The sequence below is a fragment of the Nansenia antarctica genome, assembly GCF_963989245.1.
Source record: "Nansenia antarctica genome assembly, chromosome: 17".
Lineage (NCBI taxonomy): Eukaryota > Metazoa > Chordata > Actinopteri > Argentiniformes > Microstomatidae > Nansenia > Nansenia antarctica.
This window is the reverse complement of record NC_137687.1, coordinates 11,981,816-11,997,365: the sequence shown is the minus strand read 5'-3', so window position 1 is coordinate 11,997,365 and position 15,550 is coordinate 11,981,816. Positions and strand designations below refer to the sequence as shown.

General features: G+C 44.8%; 1 protein-coding gene across 1 annotated transcript in view; it reads left to right on the top strand.

Annotated features, from left to right (window-relative positions):
• Nucleotides 1–13,249: 13,249 nt before the first annotated feature.
• Nucleotides 13,250–15,550, top strand: part of mpdz (multiple PDZ domain crumbs cell polarity complex component) — a gene marked incomplete at both ends in the record, with an annotated part of 54,702 nt that continues 52,401 nt past the window's right edge. Inside the window, one exon of the mRNA XM_080547295.1 lies at nt 13,250–13,471. Coding sequence (XP_080403421.1) covers nt 13,250–13,471 — 222 coding nt within the window. The remainder of the gene's footprint in view (nt 13,472–15,550) is intronic.

The window sequence follows — 15,550 nt, the reverse complement described above, 5'->3', positions numbered from 1 at the left end:
CCTGGGACTGTGCCGACCAGCTGGCCGGGGTTTTCACCAACATCTTCAACCAGTCCCTGTCCCAGGCCACCATCCCACCCTGCCTGAAAACCTCAACAATCATCCCAGTCCCGAAGAAAAGCACGGTGAGCTGCCTAAACGACTACCGCCCGGTGGCACTCACACCAATCATCATGAAGTGCTTCGAGAAACTGGTCCGGGCCCACATAGTCACATTCCTCCCGCCCAGCCTGGATCCATACCAGTTCGCCTACAGAGCCCACAGGTCCACAGAGGACGCCATCACGACAACTCTCCACTCCACTCTATCCCACCTGGAGGGGGGGAACAGCTACGCGAGACTGCTCTTTGTGGACTTCAGCTCTGCTTTCAACACTATCCTTCCAGACAGGCTTGTGACCAAACTACTAGACCTGGGACTATCACACTCCATCTGCGCATGGATCAAGGACTTCCTGTCTGACCGCCCCCAGAGGGTGCGGGTGGGCTCCCACACCTCCACAGCCCTCTGACTCAGCACTGGGTCCCCCCAGGGCTGCATGCTGAGCCCCATCCTCAACCTCTACACCCACGACTTCACCCCCGTCCACCCCAGCAACTCCATCATAAAGTTTGCAGATGTGGGCTGCATCTCGGGGGGGGACGAGGCGGCGTACAGGGATAAGGTGGAGCAGCTGGGCAAGCTGTGCAAGGTTAACAACCTGCTGCTGAACCAGTTAAAGACCCAGGAAATCATCGTGGACTTTAGGAGGAAAACATCTGAGGTCCAGCCCCTGCTCGTCGATGGAGGGAGCGTGGAGAGAGTCTCAACTCTCCGATTCCTGGGGGTGCACATACAGGAGGACCTGTCCTGGAGGACCAACACAGCAGCCATCATCAAGAAAGCACAACAGCGGCTCTACTTCCTGAGAGTCCTCAGGAAATACCACCTCAGACAGGAGCTGCTTGTGACCTTCTACCGCTGCACAGTGGAGAGCATCCTCATTCCTCACCTACTGCATCTGCGTGTGGTTCTCCAGCTGCACAGCCGCAGAGAGGAAAGCGCTACAGAGAGTCGTGAGATCGGCCCAGAAGATCATCGGCGCCCCCCCTCCCCTCTCTGGAAGAGCTGTACAACACATGCTGCCTCAGGAAGGCCTCCAAGATCTCCAGGGACCCATTCCACCCTGAGAACGAAAATCTTATCTTTACATGAATATCTCTAGTACGGTACATCATTTTCATTTGTTCCACAAACATGTTCAGAAATAAATATTCAACGTGGCCAGCTGCATAATCTCAACATTATTAGTATTAGTTATTAGTAACACATGCATCTACTAATACATATTATGTTAGATATACTTACATTTATCCATTAACTTAACTGAAACTCTAATGACCTCAAACTTATCAATTCCCTAGCAAATATGCAAATGTTCTTCCTTTTGTTGCAAGGGCATTGAGGGTAATTGTCAATTGATTTTCTTAATGTTACATTATGTCACTCACTAATGTACCTGTGATGTAGGTTCTGTTTGATTATAATTCCCACAGATCAGTACAACCCTACAGTAAAGCTTCTTTGTCCCATTACATTACATTACTTTACACAGGGCACTGTAGAAAGCTAATTAGGAAAATTAGGTTTGAAGATAAGTAAGTAAGTAAAGCTTTATTTATATAGCACCTTTCATACAAGACATGCAGCTCAAAGTGCTTTACAACAGGGAGATACAAACATAAAGTGAATATAAAAACATATACAAGCATATTATAAAATGAATATAAAAGCAGGGGAAATAGATACAACAGTAAAAAGAAGGTAAAGATAAAATACAATAAAAGAAGAGAAACAAATGTAAGAAGTAAATAGATAAAACATTTCATAACACGGTCTTACAAGTGAGGTTCTATCCCCTAAACCGAAATTTAGGCCACTGCCTTAATACATATTTAAGGACTCTAACCTTAGTACATACTTAAGGGCTTCATCCGTCCTTAAGGGGTAATTTTAGATTGGTACATCAATTATTTTACTTTTAAATTAATGATATAGCTATTGATTCTTGAAGAGAAATGAACTTCATGCTTCATGGGATTAGTTCAACTCTCTTACCCCACCAGAACTCGGTGTCACCTTGAAACTCCTAACAATGGATATATATGGCAGAATGCATCATTCACCCAAGTTTTGTAAAAACAAATGTCCCAGTGGTGTCAGTGATCTGATACAGTCAAACACTGTATCAGTGGAGGTAGGTGGAGGTAGAAATCGGAGGATGGGCTCACTATAATGCATGCAATGGAATGAGGATGTCACGCCCTCTACCTCTAGGTAGTGGGCAGTGCCTCTCTCTCTCTCTTTCCCTCTCTCCCTCTCTCTCTCTCTCTCCCTCTAATTGGCAGGAGTGGCTTCAGGTGTGCGTTTTGTCCGGCTGTTCACTACAGTATTACCTCATCGTTAGCCCTGCATAAAGACCCGTTCCAGCCTTCACTTCTCTGCCAGATCGTAGCTTCAGCTTACCGTAAAGATACGCTTCCAGCTCCCCTACCTTTTTACTACCCTGCCTGTACCTGCCTCCTACTTACCCCTGTTTTGCCTTTACCCCCCAGTACCCCTACCGGATTCCTGCTACCTGCCCTACCTGCCCTCCTGCCTGCCTGCCTGCCCTACCTGCCCTCCTCCTACCTGCCTGCCTGCCCTACCTGCCCTCCTGCCTGCCTGTCCTACCTGCCCTCTTGCCTGCCTGCCCTACCGGCCTGACCCCTGCCTGCCTAACGACTACTCCTCCTGCCTAAGCCCCTGCCTGCCTGCCGACTACCCCTCCTGCCTAACCCCCCTGCCTGCCTGCCGACTACCCCTCCTGCCTAACCCCCCTGCCTGCCTGCCGACAACCCCTCTTGCCTAAACCCCCTGCCTGCCTGCTGACTACGCCCCCTGCCTGACCCCCCGCTTGCCCTTCGACCATTCTCTGCCTACTCCCTAAAATAAATCATACTTTATTTTACTTTAACCTGTCTCTGTCTGTGTCTGCGCTTGGGTTCCCTATCTGACCGTAACAGAGGATTTATTATTATTATTATTATTATTATTATTATTATTATTATTATTAATAAACCTTTATTTAACCAGATGACGTCATTGAGATAAGGAATCTATTTTCCAAGAGGGACCTGGCCAAGAGGGGCAGCATAAGGACACAGGCATACATTCAATTCAATACACAGATAGACATAATACTAAATAACAAGAAATTAAAAGCAGGTTTGGGCGGGCACAGACACTGAATTAAAAGCAATGACAATTTCCAATACTTTCACCTTCTAAGATCTTTAAAATCGTTATGAAAGCATCATAACTGATTAGTTCTTTTTAATTTTAAGCCTTTCTGGAGAGTATTTCAGGCAGAGGGGGCAGCATACTTAAACACTTTTTTGCCCAGCTCAGTACGAGCACGCGGAACATGCAATTGTAAAGTGTCCTGTGAGCGGAGGCTATAATGTTCATGGTTTCTGAGGAGATATGTACACAGATAGGTAGGGACCAGGCCAAGGACAGTTTTATATATAAAGCTCAACCAATGGGTATACCTGCGTACATACAAGGATGGCCAGTCCGCTTATATACAATGTGCTGTGATGAGTAAGGTGTTTACAACCATTGACAAATCTCACGGCACAATGAAGACATTGAGCAGAAGCGTCCATGCACAGGAGGTCGCCATAATCTAGGAGAGGTAAGAAGGTTGTCGATACAAGATATTTCCTGGTTCCATGGGAAAAGCATGATTTGTTTCTAAAATAGAAACCTAACTTTACCTTGATCTTAGAGACTACCTTTGAGATATGGGACTTAAAAGACAGTTGGCGATCAATGTGAATGCCCAAATAAATAATATAGCTTGTGATTAGATCAAGGGCTTTTCCGTGGGAGGTTAAAACAGGAAGATATTATGGCTCTCTAGTTTTGGGAAAAAGCATGACTTTGGTTTTATCTGTATTCAAGACCAGCTTCAATTTCTGCAGGCAGGACTGAACAAGATTAAAAGCAGACTTCTTCGGCGTATGGGTTGTTGTTTACTTCACTCCACCAGGCTCGGGGCCGAGGGGCTACCCTTTTACCACCCCGAGACCTGGTTGAGGGGCTACCCTTTTACCACCCGAGACCTGGTTGAGGGGCTCACCCGGGCTATATTTCTGGACACCCCTCCAGAAGCCACGTCATCGTCTCGTCATCTAATACCGACAGACCATGCATCCCGTTGGGTGGGTGGTACACCGGGCACTCCAGGATAACATGGTCTGCGGTTTGGTCCTCTGCGCCACACTCGCACGACGCATTTGGGGCCAAGCCCCATCTGTGCATTGATGAGCGGAAACGCCCGACGCCGGTCCGGAGACGATTGAGCCTCACCCAGGATAGCCTTGGCAAGTCCATCCCGAGGGGCGCAGGGCCGGCGACTGTGATGTGGTCACGGAGTTTGGAGGCTGACTGTAAAAAGTCAAAGGCCCGTACAACAGTTGATGAACAACAATAGATGATAGTATCGTCAGCATAAAAGTGGTACATAGCATTTGATACATTTACACAAAGGTTGTTGGCATAGATGGAAAACAATATAGGTCCTAACACTGACCCTTGGTGCACCCCCTTTGCAACTGTCAAGAAAGAGGAGGAGGACCCTGCCATCTGAACACATTGTGTTCTATCCGTTAGATAGTTGCTAAACCAGGCTGCTGCATGCTCAGATAAGCCAATAGAGCGGAGGATGTTTACCAAAATGCTAGGATCAACCGTGTCAAATGCCTTTGATAAATCAATAAAGAGTGCTACACACACTTTCTTGCAGTCTAAAGGTTCAATTATGTAATTTAATACTTTGAGGGCAGCAGTAACAGTACTATGCTTTTTTCCTAAAGCCTGATTGATATCTGGATAAAATACTTTTCATCTAAAAACTCTTTTAGTAGTATCAGAATAGTATCAATCACTGTCATGTGTGTCTGTATAGTATGATTATTATATCTTAACTACTCACCATCATGAAACAAACCAAGTGCATTGCCATTGATAGTGTTGGAATAGTAATTGCGTACATATATTCTATCTTAACCTCTGATTCTGTCCCTATAGCAGCTGACCATGGTCTCATATGCTGTAAATGCAACATTGATCCACTTTAAGGCATACACTTAACACTAGAACAGCCGTGTCTATTACTATAAGAGCCGCCATAGTATTTACAATGGAAAGCTGCTATTTACACACAACAACCACTAGTTGGCCGTCTTTTAAATTAGCCTGCCTCCTACACAGAAAAACTGCAAAATAGCTTTATGTTAGCTTTGAAAATGTAAGGATACTGGGTGGTAGAACGCACATATCTAGGAAAAGTCATGAAAGGAGGGTCCTGAAATGTGATAGAGTGCAAAGATATACTGTACATTTTGTTTTACTCACATGGTCAAATGACCCCACCCATGGCTGTTCTAGTGTTAAAGGCAAAGACATAGCACTGATATGACACTGATATCAAGCGACTTCAGTAGAGGCAAACTGTGAGCATCACACCTTTTTTCAAAATGTGATCAATTACCAAAATCAACCTGATAAATGCTGTGACTCGTCTAAACTAATCAAAGCAAAACCATAAAAATAATAATTCTCACCTCAAATTATGAACGGACCAATGTACACCTCACTGTGAGTCATAATAAATTATCAGTGTGTTGTCTCACGTCAATTGGCATGGCATTGTGTTGATTAATATTTGTGTACAACAGTGTTTTCATGAAACCCAGCAGGGAAAGGGCTCTCTCACTCCCGTCTGCAATAACATCAGTTATTTATAACTTTTAATATATTCTGTACTGTGAAGTCGAGGTGAAGTTTCACTGAAAGTACAAAGTATGAAGTACATTGTGTACATCTATTCACTTTAAACTGAAAGTCAGCATATCAACTGCTGCGACAGTTTATTGTGCCAACCAATGGGAGGTCGAGGAAGGCTGGAGGATCATTGGATGAGTTCAAGTGCCTTTGACAAGAGACAGTTTCCTGTCCACCCTGTTACATGAAAAGACAGTTATCACCTCAGCCATTAGAGACCATTTTTAAAAGAATGATAATTGAAATTCCATGTCATGATTATAGGCAAGCATTAAGCAGGCTACATCAACCAGTGTCAATTGGACTCCAATCATACCCAGACCTAATAAAGTTAATGGCCTGATCAGTGTGTCTCCCAGTGAATGCCTCCAAAAACACAAAGAAGTTGCAGAGCTTTATCATAGTACATTTACAGGGTTCCCGCGCTGGTCTTAAAAAGCCTTAAAGTCTAAAATCCAGCAATCCGGCGCCAAGGGCTTACATTTCAGTCATTACAATTTTTTGTCTTAAAAATTAGATTATCTTATCCTGCAAGGAAATCAGTCCGACCACATCTATTTACGCGGAAATTAATCAAGCGGGAACCAAAAAATTGCCAATTTGCTTCCTTTTTTGTCTGTATGGCAGTGAAATCCCTAATTTCATCACCTCGAGGATGAGAAAAAGCTATCATATGGTGTCGCGGATAGGTCTAAAATGATATTCAAAGAGGTCTAAAAAAGGTCTAAAAAGGTCTTAAATTTGACTTGTTGAAACTTGTAGGAACCCTGATTTAGCATAATGCATGCAATATCTACAACGATATACTGTATGTCAGTAGGTGTATATCCATGACTTCTAACCACTGTTGGGGGCATGGATGTTGGGTTAGACATGTGGTAAAAAGGAATGAACGAATAGTCTTAAGCCATCCGTATACCATCGTAAATCTTCCAGGGAGGGTCTTCCACATTATATACAGACACACTCTCTCATACAAATCACAAGTAGGTACATCATGGTAAGTAATGCTAGCAGAAGGTAAAATTAGAGTCTGCCCCTACGGGCATTTTGATACATTTGACTTTGAGTAACAGCTCTCACTTACATCAAATTTGATCATCTTGGCGCATAGGGGACTGAGATGGAGCGTGTAATCCTATAAACAGGACACAGACAGAAGATCTTCATTTCAACGGCACACTCTGTGTCCTTTTCAAGGTGTTTCTTTCTCTCCTCAGCCACAATGTTATCTTTCATTCCCCATCATGCATTTGCATGCTCATCCACACTTGACTGATGCATGTAGTGTTTGGGCCTAACATCACTAGATGGTGGTTGGTGTGTGTGTGTGTGTGTGTGTGTGTGTGTGGTGTGTGTTTGACAGACAGAGAGACAGTGAGACAGAGAGAGAGAGAGAGAGAGAGAGAGAGAGAGAGAGAGAGAGAGAGAGAGAGAGAGAGAGAGAGAGAGAGAGAGAGAGAGAGAGAAGCTCTTTCCAAGGTGACTGATAATAGTTGGGTTTAGGTGCTGTAACAATACATCACTATTATTGACTATACTGCCGTTATACTATATCTATGTTATGGTAAATTGGAGTGGTCGAATGCACACATTTGGTGTAAATATTGAGTAACCTAATGGAAGTCTTTATTCAATTGCGCTTTTTAATGGAGCCTATGTAGACAATGATGTCTATATATAAGTTCACATGCCTTTATACCCTCTTCTAGTGTAGTTACTACAGTAAGACTGATCTTCACCCAGCTTCCGAGCACCTATTACCGCTACCTATTTATTACCACTAATCTGACCAGCCCGAGAGATCAGCACTTCACAATGCTATAGGCCACAGCCTAGGCCCGAGACAGAAGATAAAAAAGGTGTTATCTGTATTTTAACAAGTAGATCAGATTTACTGGTTAAACATAATTGTCGATTACAACTTCCTCCAGCATTGATGTTACCCACAGCATTTTGAACACCAGTGCAAAAATGACAAATCGTTAATTGAACAGTGTACAAAACAATTCCAATAGGCCTATTATACATCTAAAAGACAGCTGGCGAATAGATTATACAACACGTACATATTCTGTGCGCAACCAAATCATGTATTTGCAATGTCATTGATTGTGTATTTTCTCCTTGTATAAACAAATCAAGATACTAAAAGTCCGCCATGGGGGGGGTTACTCATGTGTTTATAGTGGGGGGGGGGGGGGGGGGGGTAAGATAAGGAAAATAAAAATAAAAAATCAGGACAGACACTCATTTTGTTTGATGTAATAATGTGAGTTTTCCATGTGTACTGTTTTGCAATAAATAATTGATTGCATTTTTTTTTTTTTACTAAAAATCCCTTTACTGAGTGCAATACTTGATTGAGTTGGAAATCATGCTGCACTTCCAGGCCTAGTTGTCATGGTATCCACCAAGCGGCGCCTGTGACCTCCCAATAAACCCCCACACCACCTCCCATAGGCGGTCTCTCAACTCAACTCTCGGAGCAGAGAGCTACTGCTGGAAATGTCCACGGCTGCGTTCGTAAACACGCTCTGAAAATGTGATCAGCACGCACGGAACGCCTCTCGTCCAATCAAACGACTCCGTCCCTTCGTGACGTCGAACGCAGCGCGCGCTCCGGCGCTCTCAGAGCGAGTGTACGAACGCGTTACGCTATAGAAGCTCGAGTTACGCTACGCCCCATCTTTAAGCCAGAGAGTCTCTGCGCCGTTATAGCCGAAGGACAACGGGACAGGACACGTTCAACGTCTATGTAAGTTGCCTGCCGTTCAAAGTTCGCTATTGTTATTATACACATTACTAACTCAAAATGTTGCCGTATGTTTTTGGATACAAATGTATCACTTTGTGTGTGTTTCCGAGTGTGGTTGGTGTGTGAGCTACAATGTTGCTGATGTAATGTCCAGTCTCAGCCGCCAGTAACGGTCAGGTCATTCATTATTACATGTGTACTACAACAAATAGCGGGATATATTTCTTAGCTGTTTTTTATTTTTTATTATTGTTTATGTAAGTGCATGTGTTGTTTGTAAACTCCTATCCCAATGTTGCTGAATGTTATCAAACAAACTTGTTTGGCGTCTCTCGTCGGAAGCCTGTTGCTTCAGTTGTCCCGTAGAGGAGATGGAGGGAGGAGGAGGAGGAGGAGGAGGTGGAGGAGGGGGAGGAGGAGGAGGGGGAGGAGGAGGGGGAGGGGGAGGAGGAGGAGAGGGAGGAGGAGCGGGAGGAGGAGGAGAGGGAGGAGGAGGAGGAGTGGGGAGGAGGAGGAGGAGGAGGAGGAGGAGGGGGAGGGGGAGGAGGAGGGGGAGGAGGAGGGGGGGGGAGGAGGAGGAGGGGGAGGAGGAGGGGGAGGAGGAGGGGGAGGGGGAGGAGGAGGAGGAGGGGGAGGGGGAGGAGGAGGAGAGGGAGGAGGAGGAGGAGGAGTGGGGAGGAGGAGGAGGAGGAGGAAGAGGAGGAGGGTGGATGAGGAGGAGGAGGAGGGTGGAGGAGGAGGGGGGGGAGGAGGAGGAGGAGGGGGAGGAGGGTGGATGAGGAGGAGGAGGAGGGTGGAGGAGGAGGGGGAGGTGGAGGAGGAGGAGGGTGGAGGAGGAGGGGGAGGAGGAGGAGGAGGTGGAGGAGGAGGTGGAGGAGGAGGGTGGAGGAGGAGGGTGGAGGAGGAGGGGGAGGTGGAGGAGGAGGAGGGGGAGGAGGAGGAGGAGGAGGAGGAGGGGGAGGAGGAGGAGTAGGAGGAGGAGGAGGAGGAGGGGGAGGAGGGGGAGGAGGAGGAGGAGGAGGAGGGGGAGGAGGAGGAGGAAGAGGAAGGGGAGGAGGAGAGGAGGAGGAGGAGGGGGAGGAAGAAGAGGAGGAGGGGGAGGAGGGGGGGAGGAGGAGGAGGAGGGGGGGAGGAGGAGGAGGGGAGGAGGAGGAGGAAGAGGAGGAGGAGGAGGAGGAGGGGGAGGAGGGGGAGGAGGAGGAAGAGGAGTAGGAGTTGAGGAGGAGGAGTTGAGGAGGAGGAGGAGGAGGAGTAGGAGTTGAGGAGGAGGAGGGGGAGGGGGAGGAGGAGGGGGAGGGGGAGGGGGAGGAGGAGGAGGGGGAGGAGGAGGAGGAGGAGGAGGAGGAGAGGAAGGGGAGGAGGAGGAGGAGGGGGAGGAGGAGGAGGAGGAGGAGGAGGAGTTGAGAAAAGCGGATTGTGTCCCCCCCCTTGCCTTCTTGAAGGCTAGCTCACAAATGATCAACAGTCTTTATAAAACAGGCAGGGTGAATTCTAATGGGTATTATCAACACATGTTCGTTTATTAATATATTTACTTTATGAATGTTTGTGAAGGGTATAGCCTCATTTGTGAGCGTAAACCTGTCGTTAGGAAGGCAAACATGCGTTAGTCCGCTTTAAGAAACCGTTATCGACCAGATCCATTAGCCTATCTGTATACTTTACTTTCAGGCTAGTTTGGCCACTTTACTTTTGAAGGTGCGGGTGAATTAAGAAGTTGCGGATCGGAATTGATTCTTGTGGATTCCCTGCCTGCGAAACTACTGAGGATGTAGTTATGTAGTTATTGATGTTCTGTGAATTTTGGCTTTGAACAATATCATGTTTTGGAGAAGAAAACAAAACAATGCTTTCTGAAATCATAGCCTAAGCAAATTGTTAGGAGTGATTTCTTCCAACGCTGGATGTATTGCTCATAAATGAATGCAATGAATTGTCGGCCTATCCTGCAATATACCTTCAAAGCCATGAAGCAAATGATGTTAGGAATAATTAGCATTATTGTTAACTCTGGGATTTAGGTCTATTTGTTGGACCGGGTGTGATTGTACAGAGAAGTGTGTACAATTACTTAATGTAGTAGGCTATAGGCGTTTTTCCAATGTGCATAAACCTCCATATTTTTCTAGCTTATTTGTCATTATCATAATGTGTGAGCTAACTAAAGAATGCTGTTGTAGGATGCTCCTATGGCTATGCCTAATGGATACTGTGCATAGAAACAGAGCATGTTATTAGGCCTAATACAAACAGGAGCTAAATTACTTATCCAAGGACATATATTTCTGACAGCGACATGCATGTTACAACGTCAGTGCCAAAGTCAATTAATGATGTCCCCAGGAACGGCAATGGGCAGATGTTAATCCTTCAATAAGAGCATTAGTCAAATACAAAGGACTCAACAACCTTGATGTGTGTCTAGTAATAGCCATCTCGTTGAAGTACATTATAGTATTGTCATTAACAGTTAAGCCTATTCCCCCAGTCCTGCAGCTTCACTCTGTGATGCTGGCTCCTTGGAGTATACTTAAGAGTTAACATGTATCAGTTGTAATCAGTTTGGGTTGGGGGTCTCACAGATATTCTGTATTTTTGCAGGCCGTGACAAAGGAAAGAGTAACACTCCCTGCTTTATGGGCAGCTGTTGCATCTACCAGGAATTTACAACATGATTGAGACAATGGGTAAGTGATCTGTCATATGAAATTGCTCTGAGGTGACAATCTCTCAATAATCTCACACCTGTGATTATTATTATTTATCTGATGATGTCACCCCTTGGCTTGATAGCCTGCAGGCACACAGTTATTATGACCAGGGGCCTCATTTGTAAACGTTGCGTACGCACAAAGAAGGCATACTTTCGAAGCAAACTTCAGGATTTATAAAAAACTAACTTGGCAGGAGAATGTGCGTCTTTGTCTTTGTATGCACATAAACAGGAGAAATTAGCAACTGCGACGTGTAAAATCAATCAGAATATTATCTCTCACTTATTACATATGAAGAGTAAAAAAAAAAAGCAACAACATGATTTAGGATAATGAATACAAACGGAGATATCTGTTTTTGCAAAAGAACCCCTCGTCCTTGTTGTATTTAAGCACTTTGAATTGCCCCTATTTTATGAAATGTGCTATACAAATACACTTGCCTTGCCTTGCCTTGCCTTACAGTTTAATCGGGAATCATATTTAATTAGATCTATAATTATTCAACAATGCTTGCGTGTTATGAAATGTATTCTCATAAATAATAAGGTGAATAGTAGAACAAATTATGTTTAAACTGATGTTCGATGCCTAAGTCGGGCAGATACGAGTGCACGTGCCCAAAATGTAGAGTTTGTTTATTAAGGGAAACCGGAGTGGGACGTGCATACGCACTGTGTTATAAATCAGATTATTTTTGTGCATACACAACTTTTTCACGTCAATCGTACGCACAGTTTTATAAACGAGGCCCCAGGCCTCTATCAGAACAGAACCAAACTTTTCTCTAACAAACAAAGACCCTGATGAGATTAATTATGCACACTTAGTAAACATCAACAAAAAAACAACAACAGAGTTGCCCAAAAAGGTACAGTACCTGGCTACTAACAGACTAAAGCTGTCTGTAGAGACTCCCACACTATTGGCTTGTTTACTCTGTTCAAAGACACAAGCCTCTCAGAGCGAAAAAGAGGTTTAGACCTTGTGTACGCCCTATTAGGTGTTAGTCACAGTCTGCAGGCCTCGGAAATTGCCTTGTCCTCGTCCAAAGGACGTTGGGCCCCATCCCCGCTAACAAGCCGCTCTGAGGAGGCGGGCGGGCTTGAGTTGCTCAATTGTGGAGCTTATACAGGGTCAATCCAAGCAAACTGTGGAGTGCCCATTCTGGCCCTGTGCATCTCTCAGTGGATCCAGAAGTAGGAAGCAGGAATCATTGTTATTCTAGAAATGAACATCACCCTTTGAATATAGTTTTTTTCTCCTTCGTTTTTTTCTGGTTGCAAGGCCCAGAGCTACATGGTTCTGATATTCTCAGCTCTGTTGAACAGTGGTCGACCTTAGCTAAGCCTCCAGGCCGCCGTACGTGTGGTTTACTCTCTCTCTCTCTCTCTCTCTCTCTCTCTCTCTCTCTCTCTCTCTCTCTCTCTCTCTCTCTCTCTCTCTCTCTCTCTCTCTCTCTCTCTCTCTCTCTCTCTCTCTCTCTCTCTCTCTCTCTCTCTCTCTCCTCTCTCTCTCTCTCTCCTTCCCTCCCTCCCTCCCTCCCTATGAATCATTCACATGCTGCTTCACACATTAGCAACTATATATTTTTTGTGTGTCAAAGGGAGGATAGGCAACTCCGATAATATCCTGCAAAGAACTCTGCAGGTTAACCGTAGAATGTCCTTAAGCACAACTTCACAACGCAAGACCATGATGCAACACTGCGTTAAATAAATCATGTAATTATTGCATAGGTGAATGGGGGGCATCTCAACGTTCGACTCTTGTTTTCTACATATCCAAAAGGGTTAGGGGTTAGGGTTGGGGCTCTTTCTCACTGCCCCCCACTGCTCGTACTGATATCCCCCCTGCCCTCTCTCTCTCTCTCTACGTGTGGCTGCCTAATGCTGTCACTAAAATATGCAACGATTTGCAGATACCCAGCATGCCTTGCAGGCGGTGGAGCGTCTGCAGGCCAAGCTGAAGGAGCGGGGGGAGGTACCCACCGAGGAGAAGCTGAGCCTGCTCAAGTCGGTGCTTCAGAGTCCCCTGTTCCACCAGATCCTGGCCCTGCAGAAGTCAGTCCAGCACCTCAAAGACCAGGTGGGCCTAAATCTGGTCTCTGCTGCTCCCATACTCACTGTATGAATGAATGAATGAATGAATGAATGTTTATTTCGAATATGATTTAAAATTTTAATTTTTACTAAATTAAAACTAATAACTAATAACGAAAAGTACAGATATCACTGTTCGAAAGGGAGTAGGATGAAGCCTATAAGCTTATCATGTCCTACCCCTATCCTGACCATAAACAATATGTTGACCGTATGACCATAAACAATATGTTGTTTTCAATACGGATAAGAGTCACGAGACGTACGTACAGTATGACGCCGTAAGCGTAAACGTCGCTGTCAGTGTATTGTCTCTTTTGCCACAACGTCATTGTCTTAAGATTCTATTGTGGAAGTTCTAAACGGCAGTTAAAGGAAATTCCGGCCACTTATTTTCGTCTCTGCCGAACGTTATTAAATTATTCCTCGTTTGGGCTCCCTTCCAGGCAATCCTAGCTTTTTCTTTTTTTCTTCTTCAATCATGTGTTATTGTGGTCTTATTGCAGCCAGGGTTCATTTCAGCAGATAAAAAAGGTTATATAAGCTAAGCAGCCACAGTCAGCCAAAGCCAGAGCCTATCTCTGACCCGTGTGAAATTGAGCATTCTTTTCCCCCCAAGAAAGAGCTCTAGGGTCACTGTGTATTATGTGCGAAGGGGCCAGGTTGCTTGAGTGCTTGAGACACTGAGGGAAAGTATGTGAGCTATGCAGTGGGAGGCAGGGATGCACCCCTGGAGGAATTCCGATCATAAAATCCCTACTAGCATGTTTGTGCACTGGCACCATAGCTTATTTGAGTAGTGTTCTTATGCACAATGTAAAGTGTAGTATGGCTCAAGTTGAAGTGTGTGTGTGTGTGTGTGTGTGTGTGTGTGTGTTTGCCATACTTATCTTATGTTCTTGTTTCCTCCACTCATCCAACTCCAATAAACATCAAATGTAAGATAACTCCACAAATATACTGTACAATACTTAAAGTTAAATTTTGTGGAATTAGTTTAATGCATACAATACTAAACTCTTGCAGGCTGAAAAATATGCAGTCTGCGCTTTTGTTGTCAGACAAGACTGAGACACTTAACACCCAGGCTGCGTTCGTAAATTTGCTCTGAGGGCGCCGGAGCGCACACTGGCTTCAACAACATCATAGAGCGACCAAGTCGTTTGATGGTACAAGAGGCATTCCATGAGTGCTGATCAGATTTCCAGAGCGAATTTATGAACGCACCCCCAGGCATGCACTCTGTCTACTCCCTCCAGTTGGATCTAGCACAGTTGTTGTTGCTATGGCGACAGGGCCAGAGCTCAGCAGAGAGGCCGCATGGCTGTGTGAAGTGGGGCAGAAACAATTTCTTAAATGTGCAAGAACCAAACTGGAACTTTAATCCTCTTAGCTAGCCCGGCTAACAAAGCTCATGTATGGGGCAATAGCCTGAATGCTACGCTAACTTAGCCTATGTTTAGCCTTGGTGTTTACAACGGTTAGGCCTTAAACCACTCTATATTCTGACTAGATGGTGTGTATGATGATGTGTTACTACTATTGAAGCTTAGCAATATGCTAGTCATCCAGGTTCAGAGGGACAGCATAAGCTGTGATGCTTTATTTCAAATGAAGTGTTTATGAAATAGTTAGTTATGCATTACCCCGTCCTTTTGGATCACATTCAAAATAATCATCAACATTAAGTCCATAAGCAAATAGAATCCAAAAATGAGGTCTTGCTTGCAGTATCTAATTCGTGTAATTCATTAGTCACACAAACAGAGGCATTGTAGCAATTTAATGGGTGTCATATCAGGGCTTCCAGATGGCTAGTGAGGCTTCTCTGCTATGATGGAAATATTGAATCGGAAGCAGCAGAGTCATTGTTGGAACATCAGCTGAAAGCCATTATCTCTGAAGGATTAGACGGCTCTAGATACAGCTAATCGCTCGTTGAATAATGAGCTATCCTGCCTCCAACGCTTTTAGGTTCTTAGACTTGTGCAATATTTCAGGAAATCACAAAATGAGACTTTGTTTATTTTCACATTAAGTGGTGGTAGCTGTTATCAGAAAGTTTTTGGGTTTAAAACTTTATTTTATTTGATCAGCAGCTGTT